Source organism: Cervus elaphus, chromosome 20 (assembly GCF_910594005.1).
Source record: "Cervus elaphus chromosome 20, mCerEla1.1, whole genome shotgun sequence".
NCBI classification, from domain to species: Eukaryota; Metazoa; Chordata; class Mammalia; order Artiodactyla; family Cervidae; genus Cervus; species Cervus elaphus.
The window spans coordinates 120,503,324-120,529,484 of NC_057834.1; the positions used below are offsets into that span (position 1 = coordinate 120,503,324).

General features: G+C 39.0%; 1 protein-coding gene across 6 annotated transcripts in view; it reads right to left on the reverse strand.

Moving 5' to 3' along the window:
• Positions 1-26,161, reverse strand: part of MAST2 (microtubule associated serine/threonine kinase 2) — a 203,300-nt gene that overhangs the window by 76,892 nt on the left and 100,247 nt on the right. Inside the window, exons 1-2 of one of the 6 annotated variants that reach the window (XM_043876748.1) lie at positions 11,620-11,991; positions 8,786-8,980 (exon numbers count right to left, since the gene is read on the reverse strand). The exons of 4 other annotated variants lie outside the window; for them this stretch is intronic. In XM_043876748.1, the coding sequence (XP_043732683.1) occupies positions 8,786-8,980; positions 11,620-11,669 (245 nt within the window). In that variant the 5' untranslated portion in view covers positions 11,670-11,991. Of the gene's footprint in view, positions 1-8,785; positions 8,981-11,619; positions 11,992-26,161 lie in introns of those variants that run through there. One more of the 6 variants, XM_043876749.1, reaches the window with a different exon arrangement.

The window sequence follows — 26,161 nt, forward strand, 5'->3', positions numbered from 1 at the left end:
CCAGAAAAGGGATCCTAGTCCCTGGGGCAATCAGGATAAGCAGGGGCCCCTCCTCCTGTAGCATCCAGGGGCACGAAAGTGAAGCTGCTACAAGAGGCCCTCCTAAAGGAGCTTAACAAATAACGTTTATCTTCTGCAGTTGTGCAGCTACTGGGTTCCTGCTACCTGGATCAGTCATTACCTCTCAGAGCACCTACATCAGTTTTTACCACTCCAGAGTCTATATGACAAGGCGCCTTGTCAAGTAGTCCAAGAATGACTACTAGGAGCCAAAAGAGCAAGCAAAGGTTTTGATTAGCTGAACATTCAGTCAACAGTTACTAAAATGACAAGCCCCAAGGGCTATCACAGAGACAAAAGTCTCCAGTTGCACTTTTCTGGCTAAACAATCTTCACTACAGAACAACAGTTATAAAACACTGACCAACGAAGTATGTGACACTTGGGCGTCAGGTTGAAGGTCCACGTAAGAGTCCAAGTTGACTCAAGAATAAGGGTACCTAGAGACTTCCCTGGTAGTCCAGTGGTTAAGACTCTGCACTTCTACTGCAGGGACAGCAGGCTCAATTTCTGGTCAGGAAACTACAATCCTGCATGCTGCATGGTGTGGCAAAAAAAAAAAAAGTAGGGGCACCTAATAGGATCACGGATATAGAAAACAATCTTATGCTTACTAGAGAGTAAAGAAGAAAGAGGGATAAATTGGGAGACAGGCATTGACATATACATACTACTATACATAAAATGTCAAAGTTATGGTTTTTCCAGTAGTCATGTACGGATGTGAAAGTTGGACTATAAAGAAGGCTGAGCACTGAGAAACTGACGCTTTGGAACTGTGGGGCTGGAGAAGACTCTTGAGAGTCTCTTGGACTGCAAGGAGAGCCAACCAGTCAATCCTAAAGGAAGTCAACCCTGAATATTCATTGGAAGGACTGATGCTGAAGCTCTAATACTTTGGCCACCTGATGTGAAGAGCTGACTCATTGGAAAAGACCCTGATGCTGGGAAAAATTGAGGAGAAGGGGGCAACAGAGGATAAGATGGTTGGATGGCATCTCTGCCTCAATGGACATGAGTTTGAGGAAACTCAGAGAGATAGTGATGGGCAGAGAAGCCTGGCATGCTGCAGTCCATGGGGTCCAACGAGTCGGACACAACTTAGCAACTGAACAACAATAACCATATATAAAATAGTTAACAAATAAGAACCTACTGTACAGCACAAGTATAGCCCACCAGGCTCCTCTATCCATGGTATTCTCCAGGCAAGAATATGGGAGTGGGTTGCTATGCCCTTCTCCAGGGGATCTTCCCAACTCAGGGATTGAACCCAGGTCTCTTAGTCTTCTGCATTGGCAGGCAGGTTCTTTACCACTGGCACCACCTGGGAAGCCCATAGCACAGGTAACTCTACACAATAATCTGTGATGACCTTAATGGGAAAAGAACCTAAAAAACAGTGGGTATATGTATATGTATAACTGATTCACTTTGCTGTAGAGCAGAAACTAACACAACATTGTAAATCAACCACACTCCAATAAAATTTCCTTTAAAAAAAGAGTAAGAGTACCTAACTGTACCTTAGGGTGTAGTGTGTGTGCTAAGTCACTTCAGTTATATCTGACTCTTTGAGACCCTAAGGACTGACTGTAGACCACCAGGCTCCTCTGTCCATGGGATTCCCAGGCAAGAATAATAGAGTGGGTTGCCATGCCCTCCTCCAGGGGATCTTCCCAACCCAGAGATTGAACCAATGTCTCTTACATCTCCTGCATTGGCAGGTGGACTCTTTACCACTAGCACCACCTGGGAAGCCCGTACCTTAGGGTAACAAATAGATAACAAAGGGGGAAATTCTCTTCGTGTAAACACTGTAGCTAATAAATGGAAAAGGAATGGGAATATCACCTTTTTTGCAAAATAATAAAATAACGGGTGTAAGTAATAATTATCAAAGACCACTACTATCAAAATAAGGGAGAAACCTGACATGACCTGAGTCCTAACAGCTGTACACTGCACCAAATTCTGTTAAGTATTCTTCCCCAGGCCCCCATATCAAATCAGAATCAGATCTAACCTACAGTTTACAGTTTACAGAGGTCAGAAGATCATGTTAAATAACTTCTCAGGGATGCAATCAGGAAAATACAGAATGTGGGAAAGTCTACAAGGATAAACAACTCAGTTGCTTCAACAAATTAAATACAAGGAAGAAAAGGAAATGAAAAAGAGGATGGGAGAACCAAAGAAACTTAAAGGTAGAGTGACCAGACACCCCAATTTGTCCATTATAACCCAGGTTCATGCCTGATATTCCAGTATAACTGTTAATAGAGTCCTCTTTCATTATTAAAAGCTTCCTAGTTTAGATAATAAATTATATGGTCACCCTACCTAAGAGATGAACGTGAAAGTTGCTCAGTCATGTCTGACTCTTTGCGATCCCATGGTCTATATAGCCCATGAAATTCTCCAGGCCAGAATACTAGAGTGGGTAGCCTTTCCCTTCTCCAGAGGATCTTTCCAACCCAAGGATTGAACCCAGGTCTCCCACATTGCAGGTGGATTCTTTACCAGCTAAGCCACAAGAGAAGCCCAAGAATATCGCAGTGGGTAGCCTATCCCTTCTCCAGCGAATTTCCCAACCCAGGAATCGAATCGGGGTCTCCTGATTCTTTACCAACTGAGCTATCAGGGAAGCCCTAAGAGATACAGGAATCAAACAAACTGTGTTGGCATATTTGAATACTGATTTTTTTAAAAAACCAACTGTCATAAAATATTTGAACACTGACTAGATATTTGATGATATTGCTAGATAAGAGTTCTTACCTTTAGAGATACAAACTGATATATTTACAGATTAAATGAAATGAGATTTGCTTTAAAATAACTGAGTATGGGGGGGAATAGGTGGGATATATATGAGATAATACTGATCATGAGTTGTTAACAAACTTACAGTGGGGATATAAGACTACTCTCTCTACTTTGGAATATTATGGAGATTTCCCACAATACAATATTTTTAAAAGAGAGTAAGTTTTCCAGTAAACAAAATTTTCCTACTTCTAGAAATAGAAATACCCTAGAAACCTTCAGCTTCCTACTCTTAATTCAAAAGCAAGCCTTTGGCATGTTGCCTGATCGAACTATATATTTATTCAGAGTCACTGAAGCCAGGATCTACAATTCTCTGGCATACAGCTTCCTGAGGTTAAATCACAGCTAGTATTCTGCATTACTTTATCTTTTCTTAAAAAAATTTTAAAAAAGGACTACCCCTTCCCTAACAGGAGAATCACATTTGAATATATTCTCAAGTTGTTCTCTTCCTTACACAGGAGTGGGGGTGGTGGATAGGAATGAAACACCTTAAGCCTGTCTCAATGGACTTTTCCCACTGCCAAGAAATGGCCCAAAGGAGAATGTAATTCGGTGTTCTTCATTCTACTCCATGTCCTGGTGTGCCCCAGTGGGACAGTTTTAGCTGCAATAATTAGTGAGCCTGTGTGAGAAGGCAAGAGAGAACACAGCTGCCACTGCCTCATCTTAGCCAGTAACAAAACTTCCAAGGGCAGAATATAATGATAAGTGATACCTAGAGTTACTCAAGGGAAAATCAGAACATGAGAAAGCTAAAAGAAAGCAAAAGGAAAAATAATAGAAGCAAAAAAAAAGTGAGGATTAGCAATATGTGAATTATCTAACAAAGACAGCAAAGTAACTGTTACAGCAACAATAATTGTTATTCTGAACAATCTTACATGTATCCTGACAGTGATACCTGAAGTCCATTACCATCCCCAGTTTAATAACATAAAAAAGAAGGGAAGTGATTTGCCTACAACAGGGCCAGGATAAGAACAAGTTCTGGAGATGTTCCTCTTTTAGAGTTACTTTGAAAAGCAGTTGTTTAAAGAAAGACAGATAAGACAAGCAGGTGTTGGTAAATGAAAATAGTGCTTTCTCTTTGGCAGGAAACAATCTTGACACTACCAAAAAAGGGTTTCAAAGGCTGCCCAGATTTGGAGGACGCCCAAAGGAACACCTGCCCTTTGCCATTAAAGTCTACAGAAAGCTTCTTACAAATGTGACACAGGAAGGGCCAGAGGCCTGAATTAGTACTAGCTACATACTTCGATGGTGAACTTCTTGTTGCTGAAGATGTTCAACCAAAGAATAACTTTTTCACTAGAGATTGTACGAAAAGAATTTCTATGCAGTGGGAAGTAAGCTACAGCTAGAACTCTTCCTATACAAAGTTCATTCTAATGAGGACTTCTTGCTGCACTTTAGGGCTGACGATAATAATGGCAACTCAAAACTGAATCAAAACCTAAGCCATTCTATGTTCCAGGGAGTTGCCAACACCAAGCTTCTATCCCCAGGAGGTCTAAAATCCCAATGAATGGCCCAAGACACAGCTTCCTGCTGTCCTTAGGGACATCAATTACACCAAGGACCATATCTAGTACTCCTTCAAATAGGGTTTTATCAACAATGCAATATGCATGTCTCAGTGCCAATCAGCAGGCTAGAATCACATTCTTAGAAGAGGTACAAGTTGACTAAAGGTTTGAGGTTAATTCAACCCAATCACAATCACATTTATTATGCCTCTTAAGCTTGACCATACCCATCTAGGACACTTGAAAGATAGCATCAAGACCTGTCTGTAACAGACCTATCCCTTCTCATCAAGGAACAAATGGAAATATACTATAAGAATTGGAAAGATCATTATTTTAAAATTGTGTCTTTATTGTCCTTCAAATCACTATAGACAACAATCTGTGAGATCTTAAATATATCACTAAGGTGCAGCACTCAATAAAAAGGGTTAAGATTCTGAGCAGTGCCAGTTCTAACTACTATTTCTAGCCCCTTTGGGCAATGCAACCAAAAGCCTCAATAGCTGTGTCAGTTTGCCAGGGCTGCCAATCAAAGTACCACAGACTGGGTGGCAGGAGACATTTATTTCCCTCCAGTTCTAGGGGCTAGAAGGTGTCAGCAGGGTTATTTCTTCTGAGGCCTTACTCCTTGGCTTGTAAATGGCTGTCTTCTCCCTCTGTGTCTGTGTCCTGTCTAAACCCCTTCTTCTAAGTTATTGTTGTTGTTCAGTCGCTAAGTCGTGTCTGACTCTTTTGAGATCCCATGGACTGTAGCCCTCCAGGTTCCTCTGTCGCTGGAATTTCCCAGGCAAGAATACTGGAGTGGGCTGCCGTTTCCTTTTCCAGGGGATCTTTCTGACCCAGGGATCTCCTGCTTGGCAGGTGGATTCTTTTACCACTAAGCCACCAAGGAAGCCTCCTTCTTATAAGTACACCAGTCAATTACAGCCCACCCCAAAGACCTTATTTAACCTTAATTATCTCCGTGAAAATCCTATGCCCCAGTACAGTCACCTTCTAGTAACTGGAGGTTCAAAGCTTCAACATACGAATTTTAGGGGGACACAATTCAGCCCATAAAAATAGTATACTCTGTGGAAATAAAACACATCCTAATACGGCCCCTGCATGGTGGCAGTATGCAGATCCTAGATCTCTCCTGGGTCATCTATTTTTAAATAGAAGTTAAATTCACTGCCAGTAGCTCTAGAATTCTATTCACTTATTCGTATTGTTTATTAGAATCATTTTTCTCTTTCAACTTATATTTGCTTAATTGCTAAATAACAGCATGTTCATTAGGCACATGTACTAATGTGCAAAAATGGTAACAATTTTGTAGAATTTAGGTTCATCATTGTGTTCATTAAAGTCTTTCTGTCCTAGACTCGGAACGTGAACTCAGAGAACAAAACTAAATTAGTGGATAATAACAATGAACATGGGCAAAAGAAAAAAATGGAATGACACACGCCTAAAAGAAGGACAGAGGTTTTTAAAAGGAAGTAAGATAATGGCCTGAAAGTGAAAATGGATTAGAAACACCAACTCCCTGAGTATGAGTGGATTTGTATAAGAATGTCATGACTAGGTGACCTTGGGAAAAGAGAAGACCTGGGTCCACAAAGTTACTGAGGCTCAAAACACACTATATGAAAGAAGTATCTTAGATGGGGAAGCAGAACAGTATAGTTGAGAACACGATTTCTGGAGCCAGACGGCTTGGGTTTTAATCCCACTTTTGCCGTTTACCATCTGTTTTATCTCAGGTAATTTATTATAATCTCTCTGCACATCTGTTTTCTCATCTGCACAACAAGCATAACAATAATCTCTACTGCACAAACCTGGTGTGTGGATTGAATGATTTACAGATTTTTAAATAGTTAGAATGGTACTCAGCTGGGGTGCTATTAAGTCCTAAGAATTTGTTTACTTACTAACTAAACACACAATAGCACATTTCTTCAGAAACATTATAGCAGGGTTAAGACTACAGATACTAGAGCAAGATCCTTTGGGGCTGAATGCCATTTTCCACTGCCTACGTGACCTGAGAACTTCCCACTGCCTACATGAACTGAGAACTTCCAGATGTACAAGCTGGATTTAGAAAAGGCAAAGGAACCAGAGATCAAATTGCCAACATCCGTTGGATCATAGAGAAAGCAAGGGAATTCCAGAAAAACATCTACTTCTGCTTTGCTGACTATGCAAAAACCTTCGACTATGTGAATCACAACAAACTGTGGAGAACTCTTAAAGTGATGGGAATACCAGATTACCTTACCTGCCTCCTGAGAAACCTGTGTACTGGTCAAGAAGCAACAGTTAGAACCAGATAAGGAACAACAGACTGCTTCAAAATTGGGAGAGGAGTACATCAAGGTTGTATATTGTCACCCTGCTTATTTAACTTATATGCAGAATACACCATGCAAAATGCCAGGCTCGATTAATCACAAGCTGGAATCATGATTGTCGGGAGAAATATCAACCTAAGATATGCAGATGATACCTCTCTAATGGCAGAAAGCGAAGAGGAACTAAAGAGCCTCTTGATGAAAGTGAAAGAGAAGAGTGAAAAAGCTGGCTTAAAACTCAACATTAAAAAAACTAAGATCATGGCATCCAGACTTCATGGCAAATAGATGGGGAAAAAGTGGAAGCAGTAACAGATTTTATTTTCTTGGGCTCCAAAAATCACTGTAGATGGTGACTGCAGTCACAAAATAAAAAGCTCTGATAAACCTAGACAGCATATTAAAGAGCAGAGACATCACTTTGCCAACAAAGATTTGTATAGTCAAAGCTATGGTGTTTCCAGTAGTCATGTATGGATGTGAGAGTTGGACCACAAAGAAGGCTGAGTGCCGAAGAATTGATGCTTTCAAACTGCGGTGCTGGAGAAGATTCTTGAGAGTTCCTTTGACTGCAGGAAGATCAAACCAGTCAATCCTAAAGCTTACCAAATACCTATTGATCAATCGTATCTTCCTCTTAACTTAAAAAATTTTTTCAATTGGTTTCTTAGTCCTTCCTGAAGAACTGTTCCTTTTTAGTCTCTCCTCTGCTAGTTCCTTGTCTCCCCAATCTCTTAAAGTCAGATTGCCCCAGTCCAGGGCTCAATCCATTGACATTTCCTCCTCTACTCACTGGATAATCTCATAAACCTAATGATTCATTCATTTATAAGATGACAATTTCTACTCTTTAGCCCAGACCTCACATATCTCTAACTGAATGTCTAATTAGCTATCTCTTGCAGTTCCCCAATCTCAGTTAACAATAACTAAACTTTTCTAGCTATTCAGCCCCAAATCTTCAGTTATCCTTAACTCATCATTTTCTCAGATTCTGCATCTATTTTTTTTTTTTTTTCAGATTCTGCATCTAATCCACACTTCTTACCACCTGCACCATCGTGGGTTCAAACCACTGTCTCTCACCTAGAATATACCAGTAGCCTTCTAACTACAGCCATAGCGATTCTTTTCATCTAAGTTGGATCATGACATTCTTCTGCTTTAATCCATTCAATAGCTTCTCAACTCACCCAGTAAAAGAATAAAAATCCTTATCATGGTTTTAAAGCTCTACTTTATCTGGCTCCCCACTATATCTCAGACCTCATTTCTTCCCACTCATCACCTAACTCATTCCACACGAGCTTCAATGGACTCTGCTATACAAAGAACACACAGAGCAAGCTCTTAGATCAGGTCTTAGGCACTTTCTGCTGCCTCTGTCTGAAATGCTCTTCCTTCAGATATCCCTATTCTGGCTCTGAGATTTACTTCAGGTCTTTCCTCAAATGTCAACTTATTGCTGAGGACCTCCCTGGCCATCTTATATGAAATGTCAACCCCCAGATCCCACAGTCCCCATCCCCCCTTATCCTACTGTATTTTCTCAGTATCATTTATGTCCATCTATTATACATTTACTCACTAATTTGTTTGCCTCCTTCCACTAGAATCTAAGCTCACTGAGAGCAGGACTTTACTCCCTTGTGATCACAGTCCTTCAAGAGAAAAACAGTGCCCAGCATATAGTATGGACTCATTTTCCTTCTGTGTATAATGTGGGTTTGGACTACTTAACCCTCAGAGAACTCAAGCAGTCTATCATGTTATGTTTCTCCTATGGGGTGGTCACAGGGCTGCCCATTGGTTAAGATGGACACACAATTATCTAACTACTGATATGCTACACTACTTTTCCCCTAATTTTGCGTGTAACAGAGATCTGTGAAATTCCTTTCACACAAGCCATCACTTTTGTGCAGTTTCTCCCCATCATTAAGGAGAAAGGTCTAGGTTTTACTTATCAGACCAGAAGCAATTGCTAAGGCCCACGTTCATCACAGTAGGTTTCCTTACCTCCACTGCAGTGAGCGGCTGGAATAGGGACTGCCAGGACTGCTATGGGCGTGTGTGTTCAGGAAAAAGGCAAGAGGAGAAGTAGCCAGAGCACAATCGGCACTAAAGGGGACTTTAGAGAGGGACCAGGCTGGAGCCGACGTGGGAGAAAGTACGTGCCGGTTTACTTCAGATCCTCGGCAAAGAGCAGAGATTCTGACAACGTACCACAGCAGAGAAAAACAGAGTCAGTGGTAATTTCTTAGCCAAAAAGAAACATTCAAAGTGGGTTAGTTTAGGCAAGAGGCTCAAGAAAAGTAAGTGGTCAAAAACCATTCTCCCATTCTCAGATATTAATATACCAGTACCAATGTTGCCACAGAATGACCATGGAGACTAAAACTTAATCCACAGAATTAAAACCAAAAAGTTAAGCTTTGGGTATTCAAAGTATTTAGGTTGGCTTCTGTGAAAATGTTGTAAATTTACTACAATTCATCAATTAGCAAGCAACAGACAATATGTTGTGTTCAATGACTAAAATTTCCTAGAGAAATATATGTCAATAAAAGTAAAGCATTCTTAATAGTTTAAGTTGTTAGATTACATCTAAAATACCAAGTTAACTAACTTTAGTCTGAGTATACCAAATAATGTTATTTCATTATATATAATAAATTTTGCTTCTATTTAATTTTCATTTTGCAGGTTATTTTTTTCCCCAAAAAAACAAATTAACCATCTTAATGTGTTAAATCCTAAAGAAGACTAAGTGAGATCATTAGACTGAACACAGACAGATGGTAAATATAAATTTCTATTTTTTAATCATATATAATAGATATGTCACGGATGATAAAAAATAATTGACAGATGCATAGCATTTAGTATGTATAGTAGTGGTATAGCTTTCTATACAAATACCATATTTAACTACAATATCTTATTTATAAGATAGGAAAAAAAACTTAAGTATCACATAAGCACCTGTTTTAAAATGATGTGAGTCTCCTGTATTGTTTGCTACTTGTTTGGATTTGATGACATTCTACTTGTATTTAATTACACATATACAAAAGAAATCTCCACCTTCCTATATATTATCCCTCTAGCTGGCTTCAGCATATTTCTCAGATGAGTACACAATATGAAGATATAATAGGATGGTAAAATTTCTCAATATATTTTTAAATTATAAGCAAAAATATTAATTTTTCACTTTCAAAAAGAATTTCCACTTTTCTAAAGAACTCTAAATGACATCTAAATTTAAAAAATTAGTTCCCGACTACAGTTGACACTTGAACAATGCAGGTGTCTACTCCCTTTGCAGTTGAAAATCTGTCTATAACTTCACAGTTGTCACTCCAACTTCATAGTCAGCACTCCGTATCTGAGGTTCTACATCTGCAGGTTCAAGTAATTGTACATTGTATAGTACTGTAGCACATACTTATTGAAAAAATCTGTGGTGTAAGTGGACCTGTGGTTTTAAGGGTCAACAATACATATAAGCTAGAGTTAATCAGAACATACACTTGTTAACCTGAATAACATTGCTTATAGAAAATTTTGGAGTCTTAAATCTTATCACATAAGATGAGGCTTAGCCATCTGATGAATATACAATTAGAAATTATAAAAAAATCTATGAAAACCAGATTTCATTCTCTTTGTTTTTAATTACCACTCTGCAAACTGGTTATACTCTGGGGCTATAATCTAGAAAGAAATGTTTGAAAAAGGGAAGAGATTGATAAACTACTTCCTCGATCCTCAAGGAGCGTCTTCCTAATCCAAATTCAAAGTCACTAAAACAGATACAATGATTAAAATTACCGGTACACTAATGTTTGGAGAGGATGATTTTTAATCCCTATGTTTTCTTAATTGATGAAGTTTCCCTATTGTGGTCATTTACTTTGTAGGTTTAATATGGAAATAAACCATTTTTTTTTTAAAGTGTGCCAATCCTTCTGATTTTATACTTCAAACAAGTCTGATTTCCCAAGGTCTGGCAGAATCATCAGTTCAATCAATGAGCATCCACTAGCACTGAAGGGCAATGACCCAAAGGAAGCCCACTGACAAAGTCCGCCTACTTGAGTAGCTATGCTGTCTTCACGTAACCACTACCCTTCAGGAGAAGGAAATCTGAAAGGCATTCCCTCTGCCCTGTTACAGCAAAGGCCGTTCAAGACAGATCACTGAGGCGGAATGAACTCTAGGGTACTCCTTTCCCTGGTTCCCTAATTTGCTGATCAATTTACTCAATATTTCTTCATTAAATAAGCCTGAGCATCTCTTGGGAAAGCTACCCTGAAGTGCAAGTCTTCTTCCATTCCCCAGCTTCAAAATCCTTACCTAAGTATTATTTCTATATTGGTTAACATAGAAATAAAATTCCCGCCCTGAAAGACTCAGGCTTGGATCTGCAAGGGCAGATCTGAGGTCCTGAGCTGACAGGCCAAGGGCAGAAATACAATACCCTCTCTAATCAAAAGAGGAGATATTTTCCTTTCCGTTTGTTTTTCATATCCACTGGGGCTTTGACACTTACTTTAAATACACTTTTGCATGCAAGGCAGAAAAAAAAATCTTCATTGTTAGCCCGGCTTCCCAAGTACCTAAGAATCTCTAAAAGACATCTAACTCAGGTTTTAGAATTAGAAACCCCATATACCTCTGCCAGGGACCACTGTTTTGACCTTGAATTCATGAAGCCAGCCCAGCCCTCTTCCTGACAGGCATTTCCAAACCAGAGTCTTTATCCAAGCAAATGAAGGTGTGTTAGTTGGCATTAGTTCTTTTCCTGACACCTGCCAGTTTCCACTCAGAGACCCCAGCCTCCTTACTGGATCCGCAGGCATGGTGCTCCCAGTCTCTCTCGCCTCCGTTTCATCATTTTCCTGGCTACTCAAGATTTTGCCCTCTCCCATTGGGGATCTTGGCAGGAAGTTCTCTCACACAAGAGGTATGCAGGCATAAGCCAAAGGAAACTTACAAAGGCTTCCCAAATTTAAGACAAAAATTAAAGTACTTTCCTTCAAAATTATGATTTTCAGCAACACCCCCCCTTAAAAAAAAAACCTAAGAGCACAAAAGGCAGCAGTGAGGCAGAGTGAGGAGTCCCAGATCCCAAATGAATCAGCTGTCCTCTGTCTGCCTGACATCATTCACACTCAGCCTGGAACAAATCAGAGTCCCAGGGAGCACCTCATTCCTCCTCAGTGACAAGCATCAGGTCCCCTCCCCCACACATCAGTCACCTCCAGCCCTGAAGCCTGGCAACAGTGAGGACTCTGGCAGAGACTGCACATACCAAGTGGAAAACTCACACGGTGACAGAAATACTATTAGCTCAGGAGGCGTGGGTCAGGCTAGAACAGCTGCTGCAGTGGGCAGCGGACGGGAAACAAAGCACGTTAAGGATCCCAAATCAGTAAATAATGAGCTAAGAATACGTGGGCATTTCTGCAACGTTATTCATTCTCAAGCCCAGACCTGATGGAGGACAAGATAGTTGTAATGTTAGGGCTCAGGAACCAATTTAAGTAAACTCTGCATTTCTTCAGACAAAACCCAGCATCATTTTAAACTTAATTTGTATTCCTCTCCAATCACTTAAATAACCTTCTGGTAAGAAACACCATAAGTCAAATTAAGAGAAGACTAGAAACTATTTAGTTTAATTTCATCCATAAATTATTAATGAAATAATTTCTATGGCAGATATTATATGAGGTAAGCTGCAGAAGAACTGTAAAGAAGGGTAAGTCACTGAACATTTCCCCACTTATAGAATGAAAATAGGTAAGGTGCTTAATAGGTGGGTTGTAGTGAAGATTATTATATGTAAAACAGAAAAGTGCCTAGCACAAAGGAAGTGCTACAGAATTATTAGCTATTATCATAGGTGTTGCCTTCCCAAGAGGGCAAGCTCTCAATCTAAAGGGGAAGGTAAGTGCAAACACATAACAAACCATCTGACAAAAGCAAATAAATTATTGAGCTAAACACAGTCAGCTAAGGAAGTGGAAATTCAGCAAAATCTTGGTCCCCTGCTTCAGAGCACCTGCCAACTCAGATGAGATCGTCTCATTCATATGGATGACAAAGTATGTCAAACTAATCTTCTAGGATAACATCCAAAAGATTAATTCATACTCCAACCAGTGCTTTTTCAACTACAGGTCACAACTCTAGTGAGTCATGAGATCAATTTAGAAAGTCGGGACCAATATTTTCTTAAAAGGGAAATAGAATTTTCAGAAAAGAAAATATCAGAGTGCTTCACACAAAGTGAGGGGAAGAATTAGTGACATTTGTGTTTGTAACACCTGTTATTGAAATATGTATTATTTATAAGTGCAAACACGTGTCATGGGTTATAATGTAAAATCTATTATTGAGGATCATAGTCTAAAAAATTTGAAAGCCACTGCTCTAATTATCCAACCAAACTCACCCCACCTGGCAGCTACAGACACTCACTTTCCCTCTTCGTGTACCAGCCCAATCATTTGTCTCTCACAGTTCCTTCCCAGAATCCCCTGCTCTCTATTACAAAAATGGAAACACTCTCTCAGAAATCTACCACCTCTCAACAAGTACTGAGTCTCACTTTGGGAAAGTCTCGTGATGATATCAGGGTCAGTCACAGAAGTCCACACTCCCACATCTAGGAAACTAGCCTCTGTCTCTCCCCACCCCAAGCTGACGCCATGCAGTTAAGGCGAGGTTCTAAGGTTCTACTCAATATTCTCCATTCTCTAATACGCAACCCCAGGCTATTTAATAATAATAACAATAATAATGGAATAATAGCATGCATATCATACAGCTGTGATGAGGACTACTTGGTGATTATATGTAGAGTGCTTAGAGTAGAATCCAGTAATTACTTACAATTGTTGGTTGCTTTATGTTATTATTAACATCATTTTTCACCCAAGAAATGCAAGTTAAAATCACAATGAGATATTACTACCCATGCCCTTAGACTGGTCTTAAAATTTAAAAAGTCTTACTATAACAAGTAAGACTTAGTACAGAAGTGGGACAATTAGAACTCTCAGTATCACTGGTAGTAGAAGTATAAAATGGTACAAACAGTGCAGAAAATTATGCAGTGTTTTTACAAACTTACATTAATCACTTGAAAAGGATGGGGAAAGGGCCAAAAAAAAAAAAAAAAGTAAGTTTAGCTATTTGGTTTTTTCATTTGTTAAAACATTAAATACAGTGTAGCCAGGGACTGCCTTGGTAGTCCAGCTCAGTTCAGTTCAGTCCCTCAGTTGTGTCCAACTCCCAACCCCATGGACTGCAGCACGCCAGGCCTCCCTGTCCATCACCAACTCCTGGAGTTTACTCAATCTCATGTCCATCGAGTCAGTGATGCCATCCAACCAACTTATCCTCTGTTGTTCCCTTCTCCTCCTGCCCCCAATCCCTCCCAGCAGCACAGTCTTTTCAAATGAGTCAGTTCTTCCCATCAGGTGACCAAAGTATTGGAATTTCAGCTTCAGCATCAGCCCTTCCAATGAATATTCAGGACTGATCTCCTTTAGGATGGACTGGTAGGATCTCCTTGCAGTCCAAGGGACTCTCAAGAGTCTTCTCCAACAACACAGTTCAAAAGCATCAATTCTTCGGCTCTCAGCTTTCTTTATAGTCCAACTCTCACATCCATACATGACTACTGGAAAAACAATAGCTTTCACTAGACAGACCTTTGCTGGCAAAGTAATATATCTGCTTTTTAACATGCTGTCTAGGTTGGTCCTAATTTCCTTCCAAGGAGCAAGCGTCTTTCAATTTCATGGCTGCAGTCACCATCTGCAGTGATTTTGGAGCCCAAAAAAATAGAGTCTGACACTGTCTCCACTGTTTCCCCGTCTATTTGCCATGAAGTGATGGGACCAGATGCCATGATCTTAGTTTTCTGAATGTTGAGTTTTCAGCTAACTTTCTCACTGTCCTCTTTCACTTTCATCAAGAGGCTCTTCAGTTCTTCTTCGCTTTCTGCCATAAATGGCGGTGTCACCTGCATAGTTGAGGTTATTGATATTTCCCCCAGCAATCTTGATTCCAACTTGTGCTTCATCCAGCCCAGTGTTCCTCATCATGTACTCTGCATATAAGTTAAATAAGCAGGGTGACAATATACAGCCTTGATGTACTCCTTTCCCAATTTGGAACCAGTCTGTTGTTCCATGTCCAGCTCTAACTGTTGCTTCTTGATATGCATACAGATTTCTCAGGAGGCAGGTCAGGTGGTCTGGTATTCCCATCTCTTTCAGAATTTTCCACAGTTTGTTGTGATCCACACAGTCAAAGGCTTTGGCATAGTCAATAAAGCAGAAATAGATGTTTTTCGGGAACTCTCTTGTTTTTTTGATGATCCAGTGGATGTTGGCAATTTGATCTCTGGTTCCTCTGCCTTTTCTAAAACCAGCTTGAACATCCAGAAGTTCATGGTTCACATACTGTTGAAGCCTTGCTTGGAGAATTTTGAGCATTACTTTGCTAGCGTGTGAGATGATTGCAATTGTGCAGTAGTTGGAGCATCCTTTGGCATTGCCTTTCTTTGGGATTGGGATGAAAACTGACCTTTTCCAGGCCTGTGGCCACTGCTGAGCTTTCCAAATTTGCTGACATATTGAGTGCAGCACTTTCACAGCATCATCTTTTAGGATTTGAAACAGCTCAACTGGAATTCCATCACCTCCACCAGCTTTGTTTGTAGTGATGCTTCCTAAGGCCCACTTGACTTCGCATTACAGGGTGCCTAGCTCTAGGAGAGTGATCACAGCATCGTGGTTATCTGAGTCTTGACGATCTTTTTTGGATAGTTCTTCTGTGTATTCTTGCAACTTCTTCTCAATATCTTCTGCTAGGTCCATACCATTTCTGTCCTTTATTGAGCCCATCTTTGCATGAAATGTTCCTCTGGTATATCTAATTTTCTCGAAGAGATCTCTAATCTTTCCCATTCTATTGTTTTCCTCTATTTCTTTGCACTGATCACTGAGGAAGGCTTTCTTTTTTTCTTTTCGGCTAACTTTTTTTTTTTCCATTTATTTTTATTAGTTGGAGCCTAATTACTTTACAATATTGTAGTGGTTTTTGTCATACATTGACATGAATCAGCCATGGATTTACATGTGTTCCCCATCCTGAACCCCCCTCCCACCTCCCTCCCCATCCCACCCCTCTGGGTCCTCCCAGTGCACCAGCCCCGAGCACTAGTCTCACGCATCCAACCTGGACTGGTGATCTGTTTCACACTTGATAGTATACATGATTTGATGCTGTTCTCTCAGATCATCCCACCCTCGCCTTCTCCCATAGAGTCCAAAAGTCTGTGCTATACATCTGTGTCTCTTTTTCTGTCTTGCATATAGGGTTATCATTACCATCTTTCTAAATTCCATATATATGCATTAGTATACTGTATTGGTGTTTATCTTTCTGGTTTACTTCACTCTGTATATGGGCTCCAGTTTCATCCATCTCATTAGAATTGATTCAAATGTATTCTTTTTAATGGCTGGGTAATATTCCATTGTGTTTATGTACCACAGCTTTCTTATCCATTCGTCTGCTGATGGGCATCTAGGTTGCTTCCATGTCCTGGCTATTATAAACAGTGCTGCGATGAACATTGGGGTACACGTGTCTCTTTCAGATCTGGTTTTGAGGAAGACTTTCTTATCTCTCCTTGCTATACTTTGGAACTCTGCATTCAAATGGGTATATCTTTCCTTTTCTCCTTTGCTTTTTGCTTCTTCTTCTTCTTTTCACAGCTATTTGTAAGGCCTCCTCAGACAGCCATTTTCCTTATTTGCATTTCTTTTTCTTGAGGATGGTTTTGATCCCTGTCTCCTGTACAATGTCACAAACCTCCATCCATATTCATCAGGCACTCTGTCTATCATATCTAATCTCTTGAATCTTTTTGTCACTTCCACTGTATAATCATAAGGGATTTGATTTAGGTCATACCTGAATGATCTAGTGGTTTTCCCTACTTTCTTCAATTTAAGTCTGATTTTGGCAATAAGGAGTTCATGATCTGAGCCACAGTCAGCTCCTGGTCTTGTTTTTGCTTGACTGTATAGAGCTTCTCCATCTTCAGCTGCAAAGAATATAATCAATCTGATTTCAGTATTGACCATCTGGTGATGTCCATGTGTAGAGCCTTCTCTTGTGTTGCTGGAAGAGGGTATCTGCGATGACCAGTGTGTTCTCTTGGCAAAACTCTGTTAGCCTTTGCCCTGCTTCATTCTGTACTCCAAGGCCAGATTTCCCTGTTACTCCAGGTGTTTCTTGACTTCCTACTTTTGCATTCCAGTCCCCTATAATGAAAAGGACATCTTTTTTGGGTGTTAGTTCTAGAAGGTCTTAGATATTCATAGAACCATTCAACTTCAGCTTCTTCAGCATTACTGGTCGGGGCATAGACTTGGATTACCATGATACTGAGTGGTTTGCCTTAGAATCAAATCCACCTTGCAATGCTAAGGACATGGGTTTAGTCCTTGGTTGGGGAACTAAGATCCCTCATGCTGTGGAGCAACTAAGCTGGGGCTTCACAACTACTGAGCCCCCACACCACAAGGGAAGATTTCACATGAAGCAAGGAAAATCCTGTGTGCCGCATCTAAGACCCAATGCAGCCAAAATGCAGCCAAATAAATATTTTTTAAAAAATTTAAATACATATTTTAGCCAAAAGAATTTCCACATAGCAGATTCAATGAAAGTAACACTGCAATAAAATAGGAGGAAATTAAAGCAAGAAAGTGGAAAAAGTAAGCTGACATGATGCCTTCTTTTTCTACTGCATAAGAAATTATCACAAACATAGCTATTTAAAGACAACACACATTTAGTATTTCAATTTTTATGAGTCTAGAATTCAAGCACAGCTTATCCAGGTCCTCTGCTTAGTCCTAAGCAGAGGACCTGGATAAGCTGTGACACCCCCGCATTCTTATATAGCGGCTTAGCTAAGGAAGAATCCACTTCTAAGTTCAATCAGGTAGTTAGCAAAATTTATTTCCTTGTGGCTACTGAACTGAGGCCCAAGCTGCTTACTTGATATCAACTGAAAGCCAACCTCAGCTCCTAGAAGTTACCATCATTCTGTGCCACATGGGTTTTCCCAACATGGCTGCCTACTTCAAGAAGCCAGAAAGACAGTTTCTACGGTGAGTCTACTAACTTAGACAAAGTCTTATAGACCATAATATAGTCAAATGAATGACATCTTGTCACTTTTACTCTTTGATTGGTTAGAAGCAAGTTTCAGGTACTGCCATACTCAAAGGGAATAGGATTACACAAAAATATTAATAGGAAGAGGAGACTATGTGGGCCACCTTAGAGTTTGTTCACCACACATGACTATGAAGCAGATTCACCAACAAATTTCCATAGACTACTTTATTAGGACCACCACAGATCAAAGTTAGTCTGAACATACTGCTATTTTTGGTTTTCTCTATATCCCAGCACTGAAAACATTAAAGGAGATTTAAAACATGTTCTGGAGAAGGCAATGGCACCCCACTCCAGTACTCTTGCCTGGAAAATCTCATGGACAGAGGAGCCTGGTAGGCTGCAGTCCATGGAGTCGTGAAGAGTCGGACACCACTGAGCGACTTCACTTTCACTTTTCACTTTCATGCATTGGAGAAGGAAATGGCAACCCACTCCAGTGTTCTTGCCTGGAGAATCCCAGGGATGGGGGAGCCTGGTGGGCTGCCGTCTATGGGATCACATAGAGTCGGACACGACTGAAGTGACTCAGCAGCAGCAGCAGCAGCAAAACATGTTCTATGGCTGCCTAGCTATGGTTTTAAAGGATGGTGAAATTGCGACGTAAGTGATAGCAATTTATAAGGTGATATTAAAATGTTGTATAATATCTTCTGTGACAAGAATAATTTATCATGAGACTCCATTACAAAGTCTGACATGTGGAGCTCATGGTTCATTTCTAAATCCATGTACTGCTTTAAGAATTTTTTTTTTTTTACCAATTCCAATTTTTACTACTGTAGCAGAACAAATACCCTCTAATTTAAGGGGAAAAAAAAAAAATCTAAGGAATTCCCTGGTGGTCCAGTGGCTAAAACTCTGAGCTCCCAATAAGGGGGCCTGGGTTTGATTCCTGGTCAGGGAACTAGACCCTACATGCTGCAACTAAGAGTTTTCATGCCACAACTAAAGATACTGAATGCAACAAAAAAAAGATCAAAGGTCCTGCATGCTACACACTAAGACCTGGTGCAGCCAAATAAAAAAATAGTTTTTTAATCTGAAAACAAAATGACTCAAGAAAGTTTATGAAGCTGGTATTGTCAAAATAACACAATTTTTAATATATTTAACTCAGTATATTCACAATATACTATAGCAAGTGTCTTTCATTATTCACAATAAAAAACACCTGCTCCTTGGAAGAAAAGCTATGACAAACCTAGATAGCTTATTAAAAAGCAGAAACATTACTTTGCTGACAAAGGCCCATACAGTCAATCAAAGCTATGTTCTTTCCAGTAGTCATGTATGGATGTGACAGTTGGACCATAAAGAAAGCTGAGCGCCAAAAAATTGATGTTCTGAACTGCGGTGTTGGAGAAGACTCTTGAGAGTCCTTGGAATGCAAGGAGATCAAATCAGTCAATCCTGAGGGAAATCAATCCTAAATATTCATTGGAAGGACTGATGCTGAAGCTGAAGCTCCAATACTTTGGCCACCTGATGGTTAGAACTGACTCATTGGAAAAGACCCTGATGCTGCGAAAGATTGAAGGTGGGAGAAGGGAACGACAGAGGATGAGATGGTTGGATGGCATCACCGACTTGATAGACATGAGTTTGAGCAAGCTCCAGGAGTTGGTGATGAACAGAGAAGCCTGGCATGCTGTAGTCCATGGGGTCCCAAAGAGTAGGACATGACTGAGCAACTGAACTGAACTGACATTTACAATATCAATCCAATATGTAATCAACATAAAATAAAAACACACTTTACATTCTCCCCCACACACATACACTTTACATTCTTTTTTTTGCAGACTTATTGTAAAAGAACAACATAGCCCTTGTCCTGAAGACAGGACAAAATGGTTAGAACTGACTAGGTCAAAGAAGGCAGAAGTTCAACGTCCCCTAGACCTTGAGCTTCATTATACGCTCATCATAATACATTAACATATGCTAAATGACACACCTGCCAGCACCATGGCAGTATCAAGGCCAACAGTAAAAAGGTCAAAAAGTGGGCAGAGTCCAATTCCTGTAAATCTCTGTCCCTTCTTCAAAATAGTGGAAATAATCCTCCCACTCGTTAGCCTATGAAATTACCCAGCCCATAAAAACTAACTCTGCCATGTTTCAGGGCCTCTTGCCTTCTGAGATGGCCCACACTGTGTGGAATGTGTTTCTCCTATGGCCACTCTCATTTTCCAAGACAACCCCATGACCTAGGACCAGCTCTTACCTTTAGAGATGGACTATATTCTGTCTATGAAATGCATATACTCTCATATAAATCTACTTCTTACCTATCTTGTGTCTGTCACTAAATTCTTTTCACAATGAGACATAAATAACCTGAACTTCATGAAGTCTTGATATTTGGTATGTGAGCATGTGATCTCAATTAAAAGACAGTGGGTTCAAGTCCCAATCTAGGTTGTGGCTGGATTTGAGTCCTGGCCATGCAACCAAGTTCCAATTTGAGTTGTACGGTTTCATATATATTTCTCAAAATTCATCAAGCAAAACTTTTTGGGGACACGCAAAGAGTTCATTTGTATGAGTTATAACTATCAATAATAACTGTACTACAAATGGGAACTGCAAGGTTTTGTATGCGTGTGTGTTTAGCTTAAACAATAGACATTTACTTCTCACAGTCTAGAGGCTGGGAAGTCCAAGATCATGATGCTAGCAGATTTAAGAATCTAATGCAGGGGATATGAGTTTGATCCCTGAATCAGGAAGATTCTACATACCACAGAGCAACTAAGCTCATACATCACAACTATGGAAGCCTGCTCACCCTAAAGTCTGTGCTCTGCAACGAGAAGCCATTGCAATGAAAAGCCAGCCCACAGAGCCCCTACTTGCCGCAACTGGAGAAAGCCTTTATGCAGCAAGTAAGACCCAGAGCAGTCAAAGTAAACAAATAAAATAAAAAAGATGCTAGCAGATCTGGTTCCTTGTAGGGCTCACTTCCTGAGTTATAACCAGCAGTCACCTTCTTACTGTGTCCTCATGGGAGAGAGCAAGAGAAGGGAAAGAAGGAGGGGGCTGGCAGTGGAAGGGGAGAGCCACAAGTACTCTCTGTCTCTCTCCCTCTTCTTATAAGGACACCAATTCCTTATAAGGGCACCCTCAGGACTTCATCTAAATCTAATTACCTCTCAGACATTTTAATAATGTGTTATTTATTGATTCATTTGAAGACAGCAATGATAAACACATTACATGTTAGTATCATTTTAGTATTACTATAAAATTAAATCTGACAACCCCCTAAGAACTGTCCCCAAGTAAAGTATGAGTATGTTCCAGAATATGAAGCAGAACAAAATTGGAAAATTGATTTTTGTTTGCTGTGGCTTATAAATACCATGTCATGAATCTGAAAAGCTATGAACTGGTTAAAATTTTAGCAATTTTAACCCAATTTTGATGGGCCAGTTTCCTTGGCTTACTGTTTATTGCTTTCACCTACCTTATTAAAGTTTATTCTTTTTTCCTGTGTAATGTGCCCAGATAGCAAATATTTTATATCTTAATAAAATAACTTCCTTCACTTTATGTTGACTTATTATGTCCTTAATTATTTAAGAAAACAAACAAAATAAGGTTCCTCATGGAAAAGCTGAGGTTATTCAAAACTATGTTACTTTTTATTTTATTTTATTTATTTATTTTATTTATTTGACATTTTACTATTGATGAGTTTCATGGAAAAAGCTGTCAAATCAGAAAAGATGCTCAGCCTTCCCTACTTTAAATTTATACAGCTAAAATGCTATGAATATAAATATTCCAGAAACTATAATTATGGGGAGTTTCTAGAGATTTGTCAATGCCCTTTTATCCCATAACCTGGATTCAGAAATGGCAACCCACTCCAGTATTCTTGCTTGGAAAACCTCATGGACAGAGAAGCCTGGCGGGCTACAGTCACAAAGAATCAGACACAACTGAGTGACTGAGCATGCATTTATCCCATAATGTATTCCTGTTTATGAGTCCTCACAGTGTTTTGCTAGATTTTAGGAAATAATAGTTTAGTTTTTTCAGTCTTAATTTCAGTTATCACTTAAAATGCTTACTTGCTAAAAGCCTTACTTTTAAAATCTAAATCTAGCTTCTTCTAGGCCAATAGAATTTTATAAATGTATACTGATAAATGCCTACCATTTACTGCAGTCTTACTAAATCTTTTTACTTGATATCTGTAGTATAGTCCTGGCATGTTTTCTGTCAAAAGATTATTACATATTATATATCAAAAATTTTTCCTCTGTAAAAGCTATGTTCATTCACATTTTATAAATCAGATGTAACATTCACTGTCTTCTTTGAAAAAACTACCCCTAGAGACACTTTGCTAAAAATTTTTTTGAGTTGATTTTATGATTCTTATTTTGTACGCTACAGACACAACTTAATTCCCTGGTTAGTTGGATTGTTCTTGTTATAAACTCTCATCACACCATTCACATTTAAAAACTGTCAATAATAAACTGACCACAGCTGTCATTGACCAAGAGATTTTTTTTTTTTACACTGATGCTAGGTTCAAGGCTTTACAATCAACTAAAAGCCAAAGTCTGTGTTTTCAACAAAGAATTGTTTCAGAGTTCTTTGGAAAAGGACTGTAGTAGTATTTCAAACTATCGACACTTCAAAGAGCAGACTCTTTGGGTACAGGTTTCTGATGCCATCACTTGGACAACTGGAAAACTTTCAGACCACTGCAGTGGACTGAGTCAGAATTTCCATAACTCTTTTTAGTCAAGAAGCAGACTACTAATCTAAGATCTAGTGAAATGAAAATAAATTACACTAAGGCTGAATGAACTAAGGAGGGATGACTGTAGTTTGTTTGGAATATCGTCTTAAGACCTATTTTCTGGGTATATAAGGAAGCCTACCCTTTCTTCTTAAGCTATCTAAATTCTTAATAATATGCTTTTGTAAAAGGGAACATTTCTGAATTGTATCTGATTCTCACTGACTCCAATGAGATTTGAGAAAGTCTCACTAAATTTACTTACTGAATTCCCTTAAAACATAATTGTAAAAAATGGTTATGCAACTAAGAGTTTATCTGAAATGTCATATTTGAGAATGATACTTATTTAATCAGGTAAAACAGGCCACTTTTAAAGAACTATGGTTGAATTTTTGGACTCAATACATAAAAAATGCTCTCAAGAAAACGGGCCTGGTACCTACCTTTACAGGGTCCAGCAGGTCACTTCCTGGCAGACCCAAGACCCTTAAGACATTTTTAAGGACCTTGAAAAAAAGAAGAATCCACCCAAATTCATAGATATTACAGATGAAGTCTGACAAAGAATTTCTTAAGCTTGGCTCTCTAGTCTCGAAATACAAATAACAGTGGCTTTTAAAAGTTCAATCTGAGATTCTTTATAAAATTCCCAGAAAAGCAAATTTAAGAAGGCCAAACAGGAAATTAATCTTATTGCTATCCCTGTGTAAAAAACTAGGCCAAATTTAATGAGACCAACCTTGTTTTATGATCAGGAATAGTATTTGAGACTGATTTAATCAAGAGTGAGAGAAAGACATTGAGAAAACTTGGTGTAAGTAAAGAAAAAAAAATAGTAATAATCTTCAGATTGAAAACTATGCACTGTTTAGAGATTAAATTATTTGATTCTAGCCTTTTATTGCCTTTGTGCTATTTTACAACTCTCTAGATTACAGATAACTGACAGCAATACAAAATAGTTCCTTTCTATAGAAATGCAAATAAGCTCTGTATAGTATAGGTTCAACTGACTTCCCTTCTCCCCACAGAAGTATCCAGGTTTGTAACCACTTATAAATTTATTTCAATATTTCTTTACTACATACAAATTTGTCCTTTTTTTCATTTCTCTTCTGAAGTGGCCACAATATGTGCCTGATACTCATTATGAATAATAATAATAATATTAAATTAAATATTAATAAAATATTTAACACCTTAAAAAAAGTTTCACACTTTTTTGTAATTTGTTATTATGAAACTGTATTTCTCAAGATAGAAGGATAGAACATATTTTATTTTACAGTTTATTAGCTTTACTTAAAACTCTTTTACATTTCTCTCTCCATTTATATTCTTGTCATAGGTCATATAAATGTGTTCTTGACCTCATGGAGCTTACATCTGCTATGATCTGAATTGTGTCCCCCACCCAAAATTCCTATTTTGAAGCTCTAATTCCCCAATGACTGACTGTATTTGGGGATAGGATCTTCAGGAGCTAATTACAGTTAAATGAGTTCATAAGGGGCAGGGGGCCTAATCCAATAGGCCTGGAGACCTTATAAGAAGAGGAAGAACTGATCCTTGATCCTTTCTCTACACTCCCCACCCTTACACACATACACACATACACACATAGAGGAAAGGCCATGTAAGCACACAGTGAGAACAGTAAGAAAATGGCTTTTTATCTGCAAGCCAGTTTTACCTTCTGACAGTTGTCTTTAGAAACCAACCAGGCTGGCACTGTGATCCTGGACATCTAGCCTCCAGAACTATCAGAAAATAAATTTCCGTTGTTTAAGCCCTCAGCCTATGGTATTTTGTTATGGCAACCCAACCAGACTAACAGATAATCCATTGAGAGATGAAAGACAAATAATTCTTCATCTACAATTTCTGTGAGAACTATGAAGGGAAAGTAGAGGGTTTAATCAAAGTACATCATGGAAAATCCAACTTATCCTAGGGACAGCAAGGTATGGATTAGATCAGAAAAGCCTTTCATAAGGAAGTGAGATGTAAACTGAGACTAAGTAGGAGGTATAGATGAAGAAAAGATCATTCCAGGTACAGAGAACACACTGTGAAAAATATAGAGACAAAAACAGGAAAACTATTCATGGGCCATGTCAAGAGTTTCAGATGTGATCCTAAGAGTAATACAAATACACACTAAATGAATTTAAATAAACATCAAATAATCAAATCTGTACTTTAAAAAGCTTTTTCTGCCTATTTTATGATGGGTGCATGTACTGGAGGGTAAGCAATGCTAGACAAAGACTAGTTAGAAGTTACAGGAGTAGCAGAGCCAACAGATTACAACAGCTTGGACTATATAGGCATGCAAGTGCTTGTAGAAACAAGAAGGAATTGATGCTATTTAGAGGTATAATACAATACAAAGGAGCTGGAATAAGGCAGAGAAAGGTAACAAGGATAACAAAGTTTTCTATCTTGAGGAAGTGGTACCATTTAGTAAGCTAGAAAATGAGAGAGGAGTAGGTTTCTGAGAAGACAATGACCTAGGTTTTATAAATGCTAATGCTAAGCAGACTTTGAGATATTCAAATACATTATAGTAGTTGCAAGGTCAAGAGATATATATGTGCAATGTGCAAATGATCAGAATAACTACTTTCAACATAACAGTAACATACAGGTTCTCAGAAATTTTCCATTTTTAGGTCTTATGTCCACACACTTATGGCTCACTGACAAACCATGTTCATTTTTTAACAACAAAATAGTTCCTGCTGGGAAATTACTACTACTAATTGCTCCATTCCTTTCAATCTCTGTCAATCCCTGCCTTCCCACTGGAGAGGTAGAGAACGTATGTAAGACCATTTTCTGTATAAGCTCAATTTAAAAAAATAGACTATTAAATGTAACACAAAGCTATCACTCTGGCCTTCAAAGTTCTTACAGGTATCAAAATTTCCTGACTTGCAAAGTCTACAGAGAAACTAAAGCCTTATATCAGGCACTATTGACACACACAAAGGATTTACAATGTGTAGCAGGTGGTACCTCTTTTTAGCACATTCTCCTGAAGCATTCATCTAGACAAATACCATCAAGTTGCATCAGAGTGGGAAAGTACATGATACTGTTTCACATGTCAGTTTCACAGGGCTAAAGTTTGATACATCCAATCCTTGAGCCTCAGGAAGTCTTCCCTGCCCACTGACTACCATTGCAGACACCTGGCATTTACTTTTGATAGCTTATGGTGAATGATGTCGGATTCGGGATCTCCGAAGAAGAAGATTTAGCTTCGGGCCAGGGACCAGGCTTGATCACTCAAGAGCTTTTGTGTAGCAGAGTTTTATTAAAGCATAAAAAGGGAGAGA